Source organism: Vipera ursinii (assembly GCF_947247035.1).
Source record: "Vipera ursinii genome assembly, chromosome: 1".
NCBI classification, from domain to species: domain Eukaryota; kingdom Metazoa; phylum Chordata; class Lepidosauria; order Squamata; family Viperidae; genus Vipera; species Vipera ursinii.
The window spans coordinates 14,192,142-14,212,011 of NC_139512.1; the positions used below are offsets into that span (position 1 = coordinate 14,192,142).

General features: G+C 46.1%; 2 protein-coding genes across 7 annotated transcripts in view; both read left to right on the forward strand.

The window, feature by feature from the left end:
- LOC310641037 (galectin-9-like) overlaps positions 1–7,908 on the forward strand; it is a 42,592-nt gene extending 34,684 nt beyond the window's left edge. The window contains exons 19-23 of the mRNA XM_083363684.1: positions 3,305–3,349; positions 3,476–3,505; positions 4,481–4,569; positions 5,969–6,128; positions 7,489–7,908. Coding sequence (XP_083219810.1) covers positions 3,305–3,349; positions 3,476–3,505; positions 4,481–4,569; positions 5,969–6,128; positions 7,489–7,635 — 471 coding nt within the window. The 3' untranslated portion in view covers positions 7,636–7,908. The remainder of the gene's footprint in view (positions 1–3,304; positions 3,350–3,475; positions 3,506–4,480; positions 4,570–5,968; positions 6,129–7,488) is intronic.
- Positions 7,909–17,060: 9,152 nt separating this feature from the next.
- LOC310641043 (32 kDa beta-galactoside-binding lectin-like) overlaps positions 17,061–19,870 on the forward strand; it is a 48,070-nt gene continuing 45,260 nt past the window's right edge. For 2 of the 6 annotated variants that reach the window (XR_014492654.1, XM_083363700.1), the window contains exons 1-2: positions 17,061–17,198; positions 19,755–19,793. Coding sequence is in view for 4 of the 6 variants with exons in the window: in XM_083363700.1 (XP_083219826.1) it covers positions 17,148–17,198; positions 19,755–19,793 (90 nt within the window). In the remaining 2 variants the exon portion in view is untranslated. Of the gene's footprint in view, positions 17,199–17,312; positions 17,547–19,754; positions 19,794–19,870 lie in introns of all 6 variants that reach the window. The other 4 variants (XR_014492655.1, XM_083363701.1, XM_083363699.1 and 1 more) reach the window with 3 other exon arrangements.

Sequence of the window (19,870 nt, forward strand, 5' to 3'; positions counted from 1 at the left end):
CTGTTTTTCAGCCTGTTGGTACGGCTGGCTATATTCCTATATCTCCTACCAGATGGTAGGAGAGTAAAGAGATACCGTCCAGGGTGTGAGTCATCCCTGAGGATCTTCCTCACTCTTCCAAGGCAACGAGCCCTGGTGAGGTCATCCAGTGGTGTCAGGGAACAGCCCACAATGTCTTGTGCTGTGCTCACTACCCTCCGTAATGCTTTCCTATCCGCGGCTGTCAGACCAGCATACCAAACCACAATACCATACGAGAGGACGCTCTCTATAGTAGACCGGTAAAAGAGGGTCATTAGCTGTTGTTCTACCCCAGGCATGTCCAAAGTCCGGCCCGCGGGCCATTTGCGGCCCGCGGGGCAGTTTAATACGGCCCGCAACAGCCCTCCCTGCTGTATGTAAATGCGGCCCTCCCACGGCCCTCCCTTCTGATTGAGGGCCGCCCCTTCGGGAGCTGCTCCCGCCTCCCCCGCCAAGGGGCCGCCCCAGGAAGCGCAGGCCGGCCCAGCTGCCGCCCCCACCCCACCAGCCAGGCTCCGGGGCTCCACACGGCTTCCTCCGCCTCCTCCTCCTCCTCCACCGGGCCTGCTCGGGGCCCGGGGCAGCTCCAGTGCGCAGGGGAAGCCCGCGGAGAGCGGATCGCGCCCTCATCCCGGCCGGAGCGCAGCCCAGAGGAGGAGCCGCTGGGCCGGGCATGCCCTGAGCGGCCGGGGGTCTCTGGTCGGGCCATGTGGCACTGTGGGCGAGGCGGGGGTGGCCGGCGGGGGTCTCGGCCTGCCCACCCATCCCGCTGAGCACCTTCCCTGCACGCCGCGGCTGCCCATGGCGGCGGCTCCGGCGGCGCTGGGGCTCCCGGGTGCGGGGCCTCCGGCGGTGCTGGTCTGGCCGCTCTGGTACCACAAGGACCTGAGCCGGGCGGCGGCCGAGGAGCTGCTGGCGTGGGCCGGGTGGGCTGGCAGCTTCCTGGTGCGCGACAGCGAGAGCATGGCCGGCGCCTTCGCCCTCTGCATGCTGTGAGTCCGGGGACCCGCGGGCGCCGCCTTGGGGACGGGCCGCGGGAGGGAGGGAGGGGAGGGGAGGGGGCCAGGGTGCGCCTGCAGAAGACTCCCCCCCGAGGCTGGGCATTCCGTGGTGGCGGCCCCGGAGCCTGGAGCGGGGTCTGTCCAAGCCTCCGATTTCTTTCTTTCTTTTTTCTTTCTTTCTTTCTTTCTTTCTTTCTTTCTTTCTTTCTTTCTTTCTTTCTTTCTTTCTTTCTTTCTTTCTTTCTTTCTTTCTCTCTCTCTCTCTCTCTCTCTCTCTCTCTTCTCTTTCTTCTTCCTCTCTCCTGCCTCCATTCTCTCTTTTTCCTTCCTTCCTTCCTTCCTTCCTTCCTTCCTTCCTTCCTTCCTTCCTTCCTTCCTTCCTTCCTTCCTTCCTTCTCTCTTTCTCCTTCCCTCCCTCCCCCCATTCGTCCTTTCTCCTCCCTGTCTCCTTCCCTCCGTTTCTTCCCCCCTCCCCCTCTCAGCCCTGCCTGGCGCTGGAGTCCCGGGGGTGACCTTCCGCCATGGAATCCGAGACGACTTTTTCAGCTGCAGAAATGTCAGCCTCCCGGGACGGGCTGGGCGACCCCCCCGGCGGGGAGAGGTGATTCCCATCCCCCTTCTAGTGGCTTTCCCGACTCCGGCCGCGCCGATCTGCCGCTCCTCCGGTGGGTTGAAGGGCCGGCTGCCTGGCCGAACTGCCGTGCTCCTTCCCCTCACCCCGGGCTTGGCGCGGCATCTGTGCCGGTGCAGCGAGGCTGATGGTGCGCGCCTGGCCTGGCTGAGCGCGTGGCGGTTCGGCCAGGCAGGAAAAGGTGCAGGAAGCGGCCGCCGCCTGGTAACGGCACCCGGGCTCACAACGTGGAGGCGGCGAGCAAGCGCGCGCTCAGGGCGAGGCGGCCGCGGTCCAGTGAGGGAAGAGCGCCGAGGGAGTGGCCGGCCGGGCTGCGCTGCTGCCGAGCAAAGCTCGGCCGGGGCACCCGCTCTGCTCTGCCTGGCGCCAGTTCTGAGACTCCGCCTGCCAGGCCCTTCTCCCACTCAGCCAGGCCAGGCGCGCACCGTCAGCCTCGCTACACCGCCTCCACGTTGTGAGCCCGGGCGCCGTTACCAGGCGGCAGTCGCTTCCCACACCTTTTCCTGCCTGGCCGAACCGCCGCGCTCCTCCCCCCCCGCCCCAGGCTTGGCGCAGCGTCTGTGCCGGTGCAGCGAGGCTGACGGTGCGCGCCTGGCCTGGCTGAGCGGGAGAAGGGCCTGGCGGGCGGAGTCTCTGAGCTGGCGCCAGGCAGAGCAGAGCGGGCACCCCGGCCGAGCTTCGCTCGGCAGCAGCGCAGCCCGGCCAGCCACTCCCTCGGCGGTCTTCCCTCACCGGACCGCGGCCGCCTCGACCTGAGCGCGTGCTTGCTCGCCGCCTCCACGTTGTGAGCCTGGGCGCCGTTACCAGGCGGCAGCCGCTTCCCGCACCTTTTCTTGTCTGGCTGAACCGCCACGCTCCTCCCCCCCGCCGCGGGCTTGGTGCGGCGTCTGTGCCGGTGCAGCGAGGGCACGCCTTCTTTGCCGCCGGAGCTGCCCCGGCTTCAAATCCCTCTGGCTCCCCTGGGCGAAGGCGACATCCAGGGAAGGGCGGGTGTGTCTCTCTCTGTGTGTGTGTGTGTGCACGTGCGCGCATTCTGTGTTTCACAGCCATTTTATGGGCTGGGATGTGGGGAGCTGGACAGGGGTAGGTAGGGCCCTGGCCTAGCAGAATTTGTGAAGTGGTGGAAGTGTGTGAGCTGTTACCAGAGAGTCTGACCTTGTCAAAGTAAGTTTGACAAGGTCAGACTCTCTGGTAACAGCTCACACAGTAAGTTTTTTTTAAATTTATTTAAAATACATTGTGAAAACTCAGCTGTCAGTTGAGCTTATGTTATAAAATAAAAAAGTATGCCATTTGCAATTAACTTGGCATAAAATAATTCATTTGCATTTAATTGTAATTGTTCAAAGAATGTTAGGAAAAATGTTTGGCCCTCCAGCATGTTCACTTCATCCAATCTGGCCCTCTTTGAAAAAAGTTTGGACACCCCTGTTCTACCCTGTTCTTCCGCAAGACCCTGAGGAAGTGAAGCCTCTGTTGGGCCTTTCTAGCCACCTGGGTTGTGTTAACTTTCCAGGTCAGATCTTCACAGAGGTAGACTCACAACTCACAAGTAGCTTCACAACGAAACATTTCAAACCCCAAAGAAAAGAAGTCCAGTTGACACGACTCAGCTTCCAGACTCAGCCACTATTGTTTTCCTACCCTTTAGAGTATGCTGCCAAACAATGGATATGGAACACCAAAAAATCTTCCTGTAAGTACTCAGAAGGAAAAAAAATGCAGTGGGCAGTGGGCAAAGACATCCAGGTCTACGGCTACGGATTTTAGCTCTGTTAACATAGCATTGTTAACAGCCTCTTTGGATTTCTTTTTTTACCAGATGCTGATGGGTCCTGTGATCTACTACCCAGTAAGTACCAAGATACTTGCTAACCCAGCTTGTCTCTCCTTACATTAGCCCAGATTTGCAGGATGGGATAGAAACCAAGAGTGGAGAGTCTGCATGCATTCAGGTGGAATTCAAAGAGCCTTGTATGTCCTTGTGTTTTGGCTTAGATCATGCTCCCAGTGAACAAGAACAAGGACTGCCAAATATTTAAGTACTTGGTCTTCCAAGCCTCTAAAATCATATAGAAAGTTTGTGTGTGTGGGAGAAATAGTGAATGGAATATTTAAGGGCTGAGGACGGGGATTAATCTTAGTCCCTTTCGTCCATGTTAAAAGCTACCCATTCCCCATTGCCAAGAAATTTCTAGTTGAACAAGAAAAGTTGGGATGAAAGAAGGCTGTTGGGCCAATGTGGGGCAGAGTAGAAAGAAAGACCTACGTATGTATTGCACAAGGAAACCAGCTCTAAAAACCAAGGTTTATGATTTGATCTGGGAACTCCGTCTTTTATGATGCAATAAACTAAGGGCATTCACAGCATGTGATTAAAAATGTCAACACAGCAGCCATGCTGACATCATCACAATCCCATCTATTTTTTGTATTCATTGCACATAAAGCAATGAATACAAATTCATTGCACATAAAGCAATGGCACCAACCAGGTTGCCATCTTGACTGTTTTGACCACATCCTTGGGATAGCCCTGCTGAGCAAACAAACTGCTTGAACCAACCGGTATCTTACTTTTGAGCCAAAAATTACTACTTTCCTGGTTAAGGGAAGAGATGCTCGCATCCACAAAGGAAGGCAGGAAAAATCCATCTGAGACAAGATTCCAGAAGTTGCCTTCCACCCATTTTGTGTGTCTCCTGCTCGGTATCCCAAGACTTACTGGATTACAACTACCTTTACCCCCCCCCCCCCGCTAGCAGGGATAGGGACCACAGAGTCAAAGGAGTGTGTTAAGTATAACCTGGATTCTTGTCTATTTCAGCCAATGCCTTACATGGGCTACATTCCTAGAGATCTGGGAGCCAGCAGGACCATCTCACTGCAAGGCTTTATTCCAAAGAACACTAAAAGGTCTCAGCTCTCTCTTCTTCACATGCATTTTGGGATTCAGGCGGAGGAATGGAAATGTAACCATCACACATGACTGTCCTTCCATAGTCAGGACCATGGATCCCATCCTGCCAGGTTTTTTTTTTTCTGGCATCACATATTTCAGCCCCACTGATCCCCTGCTTGCGAGTTCAACACTAGGGCTCTAGTTTAGCTTCGGCACAGCTAAACTCCAGCATTAGGGCCTATCATAGTCCTTTCCTGATCTATCTCCTTTCTATGAGTTTCCCATCTCCTTGTTCTGTACCAGCCTGCTACCGGCCCTGCAGAAAAGGCAGGGACAACCCCTTTTACAAGAAGGCAAGAGGCTGGAGTTACGCCTGCCAAATTTATAGCTACAAAAACAAACAAGACACGAACCAAGAAACAGGAGCTTTAAGAAACAGGAACTATCCAAGCGGTTGCCTTCAGCAAACCAGCCCTCCCACACATTCCCCTTATATAGAGTTCAGGGCGTGGCTTCTCTCTGCCTCCTTCCAAGGAGCCCCATTGCCTTCCTCTGTTTACTCCTAATTGACTGCCTCCTGCGTCGGGCATCCTTGAACAGGGCCAGCTGTGGGTCATCTTCATCCACGCTGTCAGGCTCACACAGCTGGGTCTCCGTGGTGACCAAGTGGGAGGGACCTGGCTGAGGGCTCTCATCAGCAAGATCTTCAACCCCCTCAGCAAGGTCTTCAACACCCCCTCCTCCTCCTCTGAGTCGTCCAACCCAACTGCTGAACCCACAGGCTGACCCTGAATCACAACACTCCTCTGCATATCTTCAGGCTCTGCCCAGAGGACAAGGAGATTAAGGAGAGTGGGAGCACAACGTGGAATGTAGTCTGTGGAACTCATTGCCACAAGAATAAGCAAGGGGTCTTAGCTTAGGGCAAGGTTCCCCAAAGTGGGAGATCTGAAACTTCATGAAGGCATTGACAAATTGAAGAGTTTGGGCAACTCTGGCTTAGGAGGTGGCTTTAAAGAATGATTAGGACTCAAGCTGTCATTAAGCAGGATCAGGAATAAGCAATTCTTCATCAGAAGAATGCTATCGTCTCCTAGAATGCTGCTGATCGTATGCTCTTAGTATGTTTTTGTCTGATTTATAGCTCACTGAGAGTTGCTGCGATTGTCAGGATGTAAATGTAATGCCTAAATGCCTAAAAAGCTAAACATATTTTCCACATTCGGCAGCAGTCTACCAATAAATAATATTTGGAAAAAGGAACAAGAACTGTTTTTTTTTCCCCTTTAGCCTTCATCCATGGAAGCATCTGGCAGGCTACTGTTGGATTAAAAAGTAGGGGAGGAACCAGATTTCCTTTTATTTATTCCAAAGGTCTAGTCTTCAATGTCTGTTTGTTTTTCTCTTTCCAAGGTTTGAAATCAAATTGATGGCTGGCCAGGACATCGCTCTGCGCATTAATCCACGCATGAAAGAGAGAACTGTGGTGCGCAACAGTTTTCTGAATGGCAGGTGGGGACCCGAGGAAAATTACCTGCCCTTTAACCCATTCCAATGTGGCCAGTACTTTGAAGTGAGTTGACTTTGATTCCATTAGGGAGGGGTATTGGCAGGGACTAGGACTAAGTCAGTCCTAGAGGAGATCAACCCTGACTGCTCTTTAGAAGGCTAGATCCTGAAGCTAAAACTCAAATCCTTTGGCCACCTAATGAGAAGGAAGGACTCACTGGAGAAGAGCCCAATGCTGGGAAAGGTGGAGGGCAAGAGAAGAAGGGGACGACAGAGAATGAGGTGGCTGGATGGAGTCACTGAAGCAGTAGGCGTGAGCTTAAATGGACTCGAGAAGGTGGTAGAGGACAGGAAGGCCTGGAGGAATGTTGTCCATGGGGTCGCGATGGGTCGGACACAACTTTGCAGCAAACAACAACAACATTGGCAGGGAGGTCAAAAAAGTCATTATGGCAGCTACAGCTATGCAATTCATTTATCACTCCTATTTTACCCAGTTCAGGCAGACAGACCTGAATTCCAGCAAAGTGGTTGGCTGGTGAGAAGGTAGGCAGGCAGACAGTGGGGAATGGAAAGACAATCCAGCTGGTGCCTTCAGAGGTTATAAGACTCTATCTTCCATAATCCCATAGAATTATCGGTTCTATACCATAGAGCCAGCGTGGTGTAGTGGTTTAGAATGAGGCTAAAAAGCAAGATACTGAGAGTTTAAATCCCAACTTAGCCATGAAAACCAGCTGGATGACTCTGGGCCAGTCACTCTTTCTCAACCCACCTCTATCAGGTGTTGTGGGGAAAATACAAGGAAGGATGTGTATCGAATTTGTTTGCCATTTTGAGTTATTTTTTTTTAGAAAAATAATAATAATAAAGGCAGGATACAAATAAATGAATTAAATAAATTCCCAGCTAGCACAGTCTTGAGGAACTGAAATCTGAACCTCTGGAATGCTGATGGGATAAATAAAATACTCCCCCTAGTGGAGAAGAGTGGAATTGCCACTCCAGAAGGCCATTCAGAATCCCAAAGATGCTTTTTCACAAGGCAACTGGACTTTGTTTTTCTTTGAAGACGTTTTGCTTCTCATCCAATGTCTTCAAACATCTTCAAAGAAAAACAAGTAAGTCCAGTTGCCTTGTGAAAAAGCATCTTTGGCATAACTATGACCTGGATGGCTGAGAATCTCCATAGACATACAGAATCCCTTTGTTATCTCTCACTCTAGAAAATTGTCCTTATGTTGCCCTTTGGGGGGCGGGGGGAGAAAGCAATGTGTGGCAATTGAGAGTCCCCCATCAAAGCACCCACCCCTTATGTATTGGAGGTGTGTAGCAAGCTGCGGATGGTGTGGACTGCGGACCCTGCTCCATGGAGGATCGAATGTGCTGATTTGGCTGCAATAACATCCTTCCTCTCTTCCCAGCTCTCGATCCACTATGACAAGCACGAGTTCCAGGTTTATACCAATGGCCATCCCTTCTTCAACTATGCCCATCGTTATATTCCTATTGAACACATCCGCACTCTCAAGATCACAGGAGACGTGACCCTTTCCTACATCAAGTACTAAGCAATGAGATGGGAAGAGACCAATAGCAACAACAGATCCCCTCCTCTTTCTTTCTCTGTCTGCCAGTATACTTAAAATCAAGTGGTATACAAGTTCCAGTAAATCAATCAATCAATCAATCAATCAATCAATCAATCAGACACTTAAGAAAAAATAAGATTAAGCAACATCTTCAATAAAACATCTTGAGCAAACAGTGCAACGGGTTTACTCTACTGCCTTCTGAATTTGACATGAAGAGGATACAAAGCATTTTTTTTAAAAAAAAATTGGTGCCCTTCAGATGTGTGGGAACAATATTTCTCAAGCTTGGCAAGTTTAAGATGGATGGATATCCCCACCCCCTGTTGGATTCTGAACTAACTTATAATCTACAAATTGCAGGGTGGATGGATTGAGAATGGAGCTTTTCAAAGGTGCAAACAAATTCTCTATTTTCCTAGGACACCCATAACTAGATCAGTTAAAGACCAAGCAGCTCCATTCGCACAACTCATTTTAACCTTGGTTAGCTTGGAGGGAGATTAGAGTAAATTCAACCCACGTGGCAAATTTACCATTCATTCCCTCAAACATGAGAATTCAGTAGCCAATTAAATGTATCATGTGGACCCAACCCAGATAGTTGGAGTGTCCATTCAAAGGGATTGGTACCCATGTTTTGCTTCAGAATTAGGCCTTCCAGCATCACCCATGAGGTCCATCTCCAAGCCCCACAGGACAGCCTGATTATACAGCATATGCTGTAGCAGAGAAAAATCAAGATGACTAGTGATGTACCATGTTTCTAGTCCTCTTGAAGACAAAAAAACTGTGCTCATTTTTAGAAAGGCCCAGCAGTTCAAACTCCTCAATAGGCCAGAGGTTTTGTTCTGGGGCTTGAAAAATGTGGCTTCAAACTGCTGGGGAGAATCTACAAAAGCCTGAGAAACAAAAGAGAGTGAATAGATCTGGATCACCATTAGCAATTTCTATAACTTGTTGAACGCATATGTCAGGTTAGCTGAAATGGCTCTTCTGTGATATACTGCTCCAAGGGAAAATTATCAATGGGATGCATGGATGGATGGAAAGATATAGCTAGAATAAGATGGGCCCTATTTCATTGGCTTCATTCACACAATCTCCAGTTCCCAAATACATCACATTACGGTTTAGCAGAGGGACTCCAAAACCCCAGTTAGTCTAGATCAGGAGTGTCAAACTCATCACGTCACATGACATGTTGTGATGTGTTGAAACTTTTTCCGCATTGCCATAGCTGAGTTGGGCGCGGTTTCGGCATGACGCATCCGGCCCGTGGGCTGGCCGTTTGACACCCCTGGTCTAGATAGTTATTGAATCCTACCAACCTGATGGGATTTAGGAAAGCCATTAAGACAGGTCTCCTTGCAGTTATATACAGCTAGTCTTCACTTAACAACCATCACTGGGACTGGCAACTCTCTTACTAAGCGACAGAGTTATGAAGCGAGACATCACACCATGATTTGTGATTATATTGCCAGCTTCTCCATTGATTCTGCTTATTGGAAGTCAGCTGCGATGTGTGCAGAGGGCGGTCATGTGGCGACAAGACATTGTGACAGTCATAAGTGCAAAGACCAGCCGTAAAGTTACACCTTCAACGACACTGTAACTTTGATCAGTAAGTGAGGACGTGGCTAAGCAAGGTCTACTTCTACTGGATTATGCTGATTTATGAAATGACACGGTAGGTAGGATGGGTGCATTGTGTGATTGGGCTTTGCTATGTTGGTTATTCTAACCTTTTGGCTGCACCTGGGAATGTAACTAGTTACAAGGGAAGCAGCAGCTCAGCTTGAGCAAAGTAGATAAACCAGTACTGGGCTGAATTTAATAGGAATTTGGCTCTGTGCAGGTCTCTATCCCTTGTTTATTCTGCCCTGGAATTTTCCAGTTGATTTTCTGGCTCCCAACCTGTCAGTCTCTACCTGGCAATAAAATTTCTCTAACCTGCTGTTACCTCTATTTCTGCCGTTGCAGAAGGTCGATGTTAAGACCATGTCATCCACCTTGAGAGCTGGTGCAAAAAAAATGAGTCAGAGTGCTGAATGAACGTGGTTGATTCTTCTCTTTAAAAAAGAGATCAAATTTCCAAATTGCATGGCCTTCTGTACACTGTACACTGACGATGTTAGTCTGGTAATGAAACTTCTCCAAGAAAATGGCCAAGCTCAGAGATGACCAAGGAATCCCCAGTTCAATCCAGAGCTATGTGTATTCTATTGGTATGGCTGTTTACGTGTATTCACTTTTATTGGCACAGCTGTTTACTGTTTATGAGCAGCATCAGAGTTACTAAAGGGAAGCTGCATCCTCATTGATCCAGTCACTCTGAAACCTCTGATGAGTCCTCCTCAGATTCTCAAAACGTTTTTCACTTGGGAAAGGCATCACTTGCACGGCTGGTGTGCCCCCAGTTAGAAGGATCTTGCATCCATTTCCTGCCCCAGAGATGCTTCAGATTGCATTGGGTGGAGGTGTTCTGTACCAGCCTGCTACCGGCCCTGCAGAAAAAGCAGGGACAACCCCTTTACAAACGGTAAGAGGCTGGAATAAAGCCTGCCAAATTTATTAACATAAAACAGACACCAACCATGAAACAGGAGCTATGAAAAAAGGAACTATTCAAGCGGTTGCCTTCAGCAAACCAGCCCTCCCACACATTCCCCTTTTATACAGTTCAGGGCGTGGCTTCTCTCTGCCTCCTTCCAAGGTGCCCCATTGCCTTCCTCTGTTTACTCCTGATTGACTGCCTCCTGCGTCGGGCATCCTTGAACAGGGCCAGCTGTGGGTCATCTTCATCCACGCTGTCAGGCTCACACAGCTGGGTCTCCATCGTGACCAGGTGGGAGGGGCCTGGCTGAGGGCTCTGCGGAGCCTCAAGGCCATCATCAGCAAGCTCTTCAACACCCCCTCCTCCTCCTCTGAATCGTCCGACCCAACTGCCAAACCCACAGGCTGACCCTGAATCATAACAGGAGGACCCAGCAGAGCCCCCCAGAGGGAAGGGAGGTAGGGATCCCCCGTGGCTCCTTTGGGGTCTTCAGCCCCAGCTACAAAAGAGGCCTGCCCTGCTCAAGTTCTCCAGCTCCCCCCTGAAAGGGACAGAAGGAAGAGGGGAAGCCGCTGCCTCGACAAGTCAGGTCAGGGAAAGAAATCCAAGTCCAGCCAGAGAGCAACTCAGGCCAGGCCAAAGAGGAAGGCGGGAAGCCCAGCAAGGCTTGGAAGATCCTGAGGCTGCAACCTTCACATGAAAGTGGCATTTATCGGCAGACTTTGATGTCTCAGCCTGGCCTGCCTCTCAGGGCTGGCACAGCAAACTCCCCAGGATAGACTACCAGACACCGAGGAGGGAGGCATGGATTGCATTCTGAAGAATGGGGAATGAGCGAGGTTGAGTTAGACAGGGTGAGTGGGTGTGCGTGTGGGTATGAGTGTGGATGTGGTGCACCAAGCTGAGGTACCACAAAGGGCTGCTGGATGTTTCTGGTCACCAGGCGCCCCCTGAAGGAGTGAGGGAAATCTGCCTGGAGACAGAGAAAGCCCGCCAAAACTGAGGTAAGCTGATTCGACCAATCACAGACTGCTGATGTCACCTACGAGCTGTATAAATACCGGTTGTGAGGGGATGCAGTACTTGCTTGCTTTGAGGCACCTGCAAGAAAAGATCATAATTTCGCTTGTGCTTCTGAGCAAAGTCATTCTTTCTCAGTCTTACAAGAAGGGTTTCTATAATTTGGGGCGGGGAGCTGGAGCGCACCCACTAAGTCTAAACCAGGCATGTCCAACCTTTTGCCTTGCCCGGGCTGCATTGGATAAAGAGGAATTAGGTTGGACCACGTAATATATGAAGAACGACTGCAGGACTTGGGTTTGGTTAGTCTAAAGAAAAGAAAAAAACAGGGGTGACATGATCACAGTATTCCAGTATTTGAGAGGCTGCCATAGAGAAGAGGACATCAAACTATTCTCCAAAGCACCAGAGGGCAGAACAAGAAACAATGGTTGGAAACTGATCAAAGAGAGAAGCAACCTGGGATTAAGGAGAAAGTTCCTAACAGTGAGCACAATTAACCAGTGGAACAGCTTGCCACCAGAAATCATGGTCGCTCCATCACTGGAGGTTTTTAAGAAGAGGCTAGACAGTCACTTGTCTGAAAGGGTATAGGTTCTCCTGCTTGAGTGGGGGGCTGGACCAGAAGACCTCCAAGGTCCCTTCCAGATTCTATTCTATTCTATTCTATTCTATTCTATTCTATTCTATTCTATTCTATTCTATTCTATTCTATTCTATTCTATTCTATTCTATTCTATTCTATTCTATTCTATTCTATTCTATTCTATTCTATTCTATTCTATTCTGGACAATTAACCAGTGGAACAGCTTGCTTTCAGAAATCATGGGTGCTCCATCACTGGAGGTTTTATAAGAAGAGACTGCACAGTCACTTGTCTGAGATGGTATAGGTTCTCCTGCTTCCAGCTCTATTCTCTTCTTATTCATATAATACTGTTAATGTATATAACTAACAACTTCCTTTAATGTTTCATGATCTTGTGGGGGTCTCATTACCAGCTGACCAGGGTTGCGAGTTGGACACACCTGATCTCAACATACTGGACAGGTCCTAACAACTTATGGACTCACTCTTGATTTGAACAAACTGCAGTGGCCCAGGCTTGATGCACACAAATCCTGATAGGATACACTGCCACACCATAATTATAAAGGTCTCCTTTTGTTTCTATTTTAGAGTAGGTTCACTAATGATGAAGATGGAAGAACTGTAAGTAGCTTCTGTTTATTTTCTGCCTTTGCTTTCTTTCATATTCTTCTTTGATCGGAACAATCACCCCTTTATCTTTCAACCATATCCGTAGAATGGTTACCTTTTTTTCCTTTAGAGCTTGAGTAGTGACACGGTGGCTCAGTGGGTTAGGATGCTGAACTTGTCGATCCGATGGTTGGCAGTTTGGCGGGTCAAATCCCGAGTGTCGCGTAACAGAGTGAGCGCCTGTTACTCGTCCCAGCTTCTGCCAACCTAGCAGTTCGAAAGCCCGTAAAAACACAAGTAGAAAAATAGGGACCACTACGGTGGGAAGGTAACAGCGTTCCGTGTGCCTTTGGCGTCTAGTTATGCCGGCCACATGACCACGGAGACGTCCTCGGACAAGCGCTGGCTCTTCGGCTTTGAAACAGAGATGACCACCGGCCCCTAGAGTCAGAAACGACGAGCACGCATGTGCGGGGGAACCTTTACCTTTTAGTGATGGTGGAGGTAGAACAAGGCCTTTCTTTCTGTTCTGCCATTGCTTTCTTCCATCTTCCTCTTCTGTTTCAACAAGCATCCCTCTTATCTTTCCTCCACCTGCTGGGGTTAGGGCACAGACTGCATATCCTTCTGACACGTACATTTTATACATTCTCAGAATCTTCTTCACCATTTATACCGACTTCTCTGAGAAAGTCCTGTCCCTTTTACTGTTAATGAATGTGATCACCCTTCTTGACTTATTTCCCTGAGAAATGGCACAATTTTTTAAAAAAAAAACTTCTTCAAGTAGCAAGGAAGCAATTGAGCATTAGCATTCACAATTTGTATTTATTTTGTATGCCAGTGCTACATGGAAGGAAACTGACAACAACTTCCTGTTACGCTGCTTTTTATTTCCTCAGGTGAGAACAAGCAAGGTAGGTGGTGATTTCAATGGCTGGATGCTGCCGTATTAAAATAGCATTGAAAAAGGAAGAAGGGTGTTGGGAACAATTCAGAAGGGACCCTCCCTAATTTTTCAAAGAATAAAAGGAAAAGAGGGGAAATTTTTTTTCAGCCTTGCAAGATTCTATTGACGTAATTTTACAGTAAAGATAGTGTAATGTATGGGTCTAGTTACAGTACAAGAACTACAGGAGGCGCAGTTGTTGGACAGCGCCGGTAAGATGCAGCACTGGTGGGAAAACCACGGAAGCCTATTGGCTGACTGCCAGGCGGGAAACCAAGGTTTGAACCTATTGGTCAGTGCCCACCTGGACAGGTATAAGAAGACCCAGGTAACCCCAGTTCCCCAGTCTTGCTACTACAACCTGCCATCCAATAAAGATTCTGTTGCAGCCATCGCCTACGCGTCTCTTTCTTCTGCGATTTAACAGATAGAATACTTCTGGCAGTGTTTTTGGATTATCTCACTGGGCTAAAAATAATGGATGTGCACATTTTGGAAAAAGGCAATGACAAACCCATTTCCATGCAGTTCCTAAGAAAACTATATGCTGGGGTCTGGGTGAACTTCCTTGCTTTTCGTCTTGCAGAGATTTCCTTGGCTATCTTGGGAATGAAACCTTGCAAGAAGAAAAGCAGGCTCAAAGAAAGTCAACAGTTCGGCCTTGAGCTACACATGGAGTCATCACTGTGGAAATGTCCCTGAAGTCACAAGAGCTTGGATGAAGTAGCTGAAATACTTCTCACTGTTTAGCAAACCTGTACATACAGTCCATCTTTCCTTAAACTCTCAGAGCAGAAAAATGCATATATTTTATGCAGTCATGCTCTCCTTGTATGTGTTTTGTATGACTTTCATCCTAACTCTTGAAGGGGGATTTCCCTATTTGTAGGCAGTGCATATCCTGTGTGGTGTTTTCAAATATCTTAACTACTAAGAGGAATAGAATAGAATAGAATAGAATAGAATAGAATAGAATAGAATAGAATAGAATAGAATAGAATAGAATAGAATAGAATAGAATAGAATAGAATAGAATAGAATAGAATAGAATAGAATAGAATAGAATAATAAAATATGGAATAGAATAGAATGGAATGGAATAGAATAGAATCTGGAAGGGACCTTGGAGGTCTTCTAGTCCAGCCCCCTGCTCAAGCAGGAGAACCTATACCATCTCAGACAAGTGACTGTCCAGTCTCTTCTTAAAAACCTCCAGTAATGGAGAACCCACGACTTCTGAAGGCAAGGTTAATTGTCCTCACTGTTAGGAACTTTCCCCTTAATTCCAGGTTGCTTCTCTCTTTGGTCAGTTTTCAACCTTTGTTTCTTGTCCTAAGCTTTGGTGCTTTGGAGAATAATTTTTTTTTTAATATATTTTTTTATTTTATTGTAATCATCCACAACTACATCATAACAATACATCACAGTGCTTATTAAAATTCTTTTTTAAAAAAAATACAAAACGTAATAATAAACATTCTAATGATTTAGACAAGTTGCTGTTACATTGTATAATCAATCCTTCCCGTAACCATCCCTTTTTGTCAACCATTCATACCACGGTCTCCAAGATAAATAATAATCTGTATCCCCCTTATCTTTCAACAGCATGGTCAAAGGGTCCGATTCTGCACAATCAATAAATTTCTTGATTAACAGATCCTCGGGAGGACTAAAAGAATTCTTCCAATATTGAGCCCATAATATCTGTGCCGCCGCTAACAAATGCGAATATCAAATACCATGCAGATCTATTCAGATTGTCTGGTTTTAAGCCTAACAAAAACGTCTCAGGAGTCAATTTAACAGAATGTCCTAAAATCTCATTCAACCATATATGAAGCCGATGCCAATACTTCCTCGCTTCGCCACAGGTCCACCACTGGTGGTAATAGGTGCCCTCTCTTTCTCTTTGGAGAATAATTTGATCCCCTCTTCTTCGTGTCAGCCCCTCAAATACTGGAATACTCCTATCATCTCTCTCCTGTTTCTTCTTTTCTTTACACTAGCACAGGGGTAGGCAACCTCGGATCTTTTATGACTCATGGACTTCAACTCCCAGAATTCCTGAGTCAGCTATGCTGGCTCAGGAATTCTGGGAGTTGAAGTCCACAAATCATAAAAGAGCCAAGCTTGCCTACCGCTGCACTAGCCAAACCCAAGTCCTGCAGTCGTTCTTCATATGTTTTAGTCTCCAGGCCTTGGATCATCTTAGTTGCTCTTCTCTGAAGTTTTCCAAGGTCTCAATATCTTTTCTGTAGTATGGTGACCAAAATTGGCCGTACTATTCCAGTGTGGCTTCACTAGGGTTTTTTAAAGCAGTACTAATACTTCACTTTTTCTTTATTCTATGCCTCTGTTGATAATAAATAATAATAATAATAATAATAATAATAATAATAATAATAATAATAATAATAATAATAATAATAATAATAATAAAGTTGGAAGGGACCTTGGAGGTCATCTAGTCCAACCCCTTGCTCAGGCAGGAAACCCTATAACATTTCAGACAAATGGCTGTCCAGTCTCTTCTTAAAAACTTCCAGTGTTGGAGCATTCACCGCTTCTGGAGGCAGGTTGTTCCACTGGTTAATTGTTCTAACTGTCAGGAAGTTTCTCCTTAGTTCTAGGTTGCTTCTCTCCTTGACTAGTTTCCATCCGTTGCTTCTTGTCCTGCTTTCAGGTGCTTTGGAGAATAGCTTGACTCCCTCTTCTTTGTGGTAGCCGCTGAGATACTGGAAGACTGCTATCATGACACCCCTCACCCTTCTCTTCATTAAACTACACGTACCCAATTCCAGCAACCGTTCCCTATGATACATTATGTGACTGGCTTCATCCTGTTTAGGACTTTCCAGATGTAGGAAGTTAGATGTTATTTGAAATGGTTCACAATTTGTATTACAATGCTGAGCACCAGAATCTAGATGTCTCCTTAAACTAATGTACTGATGTCTAAAATGAAATTGGGCATGGGTTCAATTCCTAGTAGAAGTTTAAACCCCATTTAATAATATATGGCTATCATATGTCTGAAGAATCCCAAATAGGATTCTGCTGGTAGGCAAGTCTTATCATTTTTGTGGACTGCTTTGAGGAAACATTTTCCTCTGATTCCTAGCCAGAAGACACAGCTGAAGAGATTACATATGCTTGGCTTTAAAAAAGAAAAAAACAACAACGCACTTAAAGTTGCCACTTGAGGAGGATAAGCCCTCTTTCAATGCTTTGTAGACATGGAGAGATTGATCTCAATGTGGCAAAACATTTCATCAAGATAATCAACTGTGTTCCATGCAGGACTCATTAATTATTTTTTATCTCATTATCCTCAGAACCAGAACTGCACTCAAGGTACAATAAAAATAACCTAATAAAAATAATAAAGTGAAGTGTTAAATGTTGGAGTAGGATCAGGCAAATCCTGGTTATGGGGCACTTTCAGCCGTGAAGTTTCCATCAGTGACTTTGGTTTAATCACTCACTTAGTCCAATTTTGTATGGTGACATTAGAGGAAAATTGCTGTACAAAAAGACCCAACCTCTGTTGTTTAGCTTCAATTTGAACATGGCTGATAGAATAATTGTGCATGATGCAATAGAAGTTTAATATTTCCTTGTAAATCAAGTAACAAAAGAGTCATTGGATTTGGGCAATGATGCCTGCAGATTAAGGTGTTAAAAAGTGGCAATGGAGCAGAATAAAGTCACTTAGAAGAACAGCAAGGACCAGAAGAGCTGACCAGCAAGAAAAGGGAATGTGTCTCCTTTTAATCTTTGTTTCGACGTTTACACTTTCTGCACATGGGGTAAGGCTAAATTTTCTGGGTTGCAATAGTCTTTTTAGCTAGGATGTCTGTAAATGCAATCAATAAGCATTTTGTTGAGTTTGTCCCCCTGCTTTAATGAATACTTTTCTTCAGGAAGGGGTTGAAAAATCATCCAGAAGGCTTTGAGTACTCAGTCTTTTAATCATCGGGAATTCAACTGTACCAGCGGTTCTGAATTCAGATTAGCATCCTGTTCTCTGGATTGGCTTCCTCAATGTTTGACTTAGCATGAGTGTCAGATGAAACCCCTTGTTGGACCGACTGAGTTGGAACAATGCAAAATGCTTAAAATTATTTTGGTTGAACAGACATCAGTAACTGTGCAAGGTATGGGAAAGGTTTGAGATAAAGTTTAAGCAAAATTCACAGGTTCTTTGGCACCTAAGCTGCATATCTTATGTGGTTATGTTACTTGTAAATATCTAAAGAAGCTTAATGTTTGACATTTAATTCACATATTGTGTCAAGACTTATTTTGGATACCAAAAAACTTTATGTATTTACTTGGCTACGTCAAGAAAAACTTGGAGACAATGCTTGGACGAAGGGCCGCAGTACTGGGGGCAGACAGATCCCTTTTTATGATTTTTATTCTGCAGTGGAGTCTAACTGGAAAAAGATGTAGCAATTTCTCAATAGCTACTGGATTCATTTCCCCAGGTGCTTCTGATCCAAATTTAATTGGTTTGGCCCATGTTTTTTTTAAAGAAAGAAACTGAAGGAGATTTTAGTGAAAGAGAGAGTTATCTTAGTTTTAATTTAATTTATTAGATTTATATACCGCCCTTTCCCGAAGGGATATCTGGCCAATAATATACTGATCTTACATAGAAAAGAGAAATCTCAAGTTCTTAGACAGACATGTCAAACACAAGGCCCGGGGGCCGGATCCGGCCCGTGAAGTGGTTTCATGAGGCCCATGAAGCCATGCTGGAAACAGTGAGGGAACGGCCCCCACTGCCTTGGCCCTGGCCCAGAGACCCTCCTTCTGCCAGAGACCCCCAGATCTGTCCCACTCCTGCCCAGGCCCCCATAGGCACCCTTGATGCGAACGATGTAGAGCTGGCCACGCCCACCCAGTAGGCCATACGCACTCTAGCCATGCCCACCCAGTAGGCCACACCCACCCTGGCCACACCCACCCAGCCCCTTCAGGGCAACCGCAATGCTGATGCGGCCCTCCATGAAATTGAGTTTGACACCCCTGTTCTTAGAGAAGGAGATAGATATTCTAGCCATCTATGTCTTTATATCTGTTTGACATATCTGTACATGGAACAGACTTCTTTAAGCATAGTTTGAATTTACCATGGTGCTGAAAAAAATAACTTTGACTGTCCTCAAAGTTACAGTCATCACACTATCCCTGCAGTCATGTGATCATGATTCGGGTGCTTAGCAACTAGCTTGCATTTATGATGATTGCAGTGATCTGAGGTAGTGATTGTGATTGTGATCTACAACCTTCTGACAATCAAAGTCAATGGAGGAAGCCACATTATCTTAACAATTCATTTAACAACTGCAGTGATTCACTTAACCATGGCCTAAAAAGGTCATAAAATGGGACACAACTCACTTAACAATTGTCTTGCTTAGCAACAGAAATGTTTTTTATTTTTTATTTTTTATTTATTTTAATTCCATTTATATCCCACCCTTCTCCGAAGACTCAGGGCGGCTTTACAAACTTAGCAGTAGCCTTCATTCTATGTATATGCCTGCTTATTAGGGCTTTCACACACACCCCAAGTGGCATTATTACAAAGTCAGCTTAATTGCCCCCAACAATCTGGGTCCTTATGTTGGTTTCATAGGTCGAGGACTACCTGTATGCTGAAGTCTACTGCATTTTCCTTTTTAGTAAAATTTTGGCAGCATGGTTGAAAATCTTGTGTCTCCTTTTGAAACAGAAGTGCAGATGTATTTTTCTATATCCTGTGCACATTAGGTTCTCAAACGTGATGTCTTCCAGATTTACCAGTCTGTAATTCTCAATATAACATGCTGAGAATTTTGTTATAGTCCAATACATCTGGAGGATACCATATTTGGGGATACTGCATTTTGCTATGGTTGACAATTCTAAGGGCAATAATGCCTGACTCCTTGTCAACCTATTGTCCAAAGCAGCTAAAGGCAGGAGAAGAAGCAATGGTTGGAAACTAATTAAGGAGAGAAGCAATCTAGAACTAAGGAGAAACAATTAATGGAACAACTTGCTTCCAGAAACTGAGGGTGTTCCAACACTGGACATTTTTAAGAAGAGATTGGCCAACCATGTGTCTAAAATGTTATAGGGTTTTCTGCCTCTGAGGTCCCTTCCAACTCTTGTTATTCCTCTGTATGTTTCTTTGCGTTTCAAAAATAATTACTGTGTTTCTAAAATGTGCACAAAAATTCTGGTGTCTTCTTCCTTTTCCTCATTATGCTGATGGTGTAATTCTTCTTTGATTTGCAAATGGGCAAATGACTATAAGAAAACCAGTTATCAGAAACTGCAACAGTAAGGACATTTTCTTGTTTTCTTTTCAGTATAACTATGCAGAGGCTAATGCTGATGCAGAATATATGGTAAGTAGGTTACATTAGGCTGTATCTCCTGATATTTCCTTTGGCAGAATGTACAGTATATGACCCTTTTTCTCCAA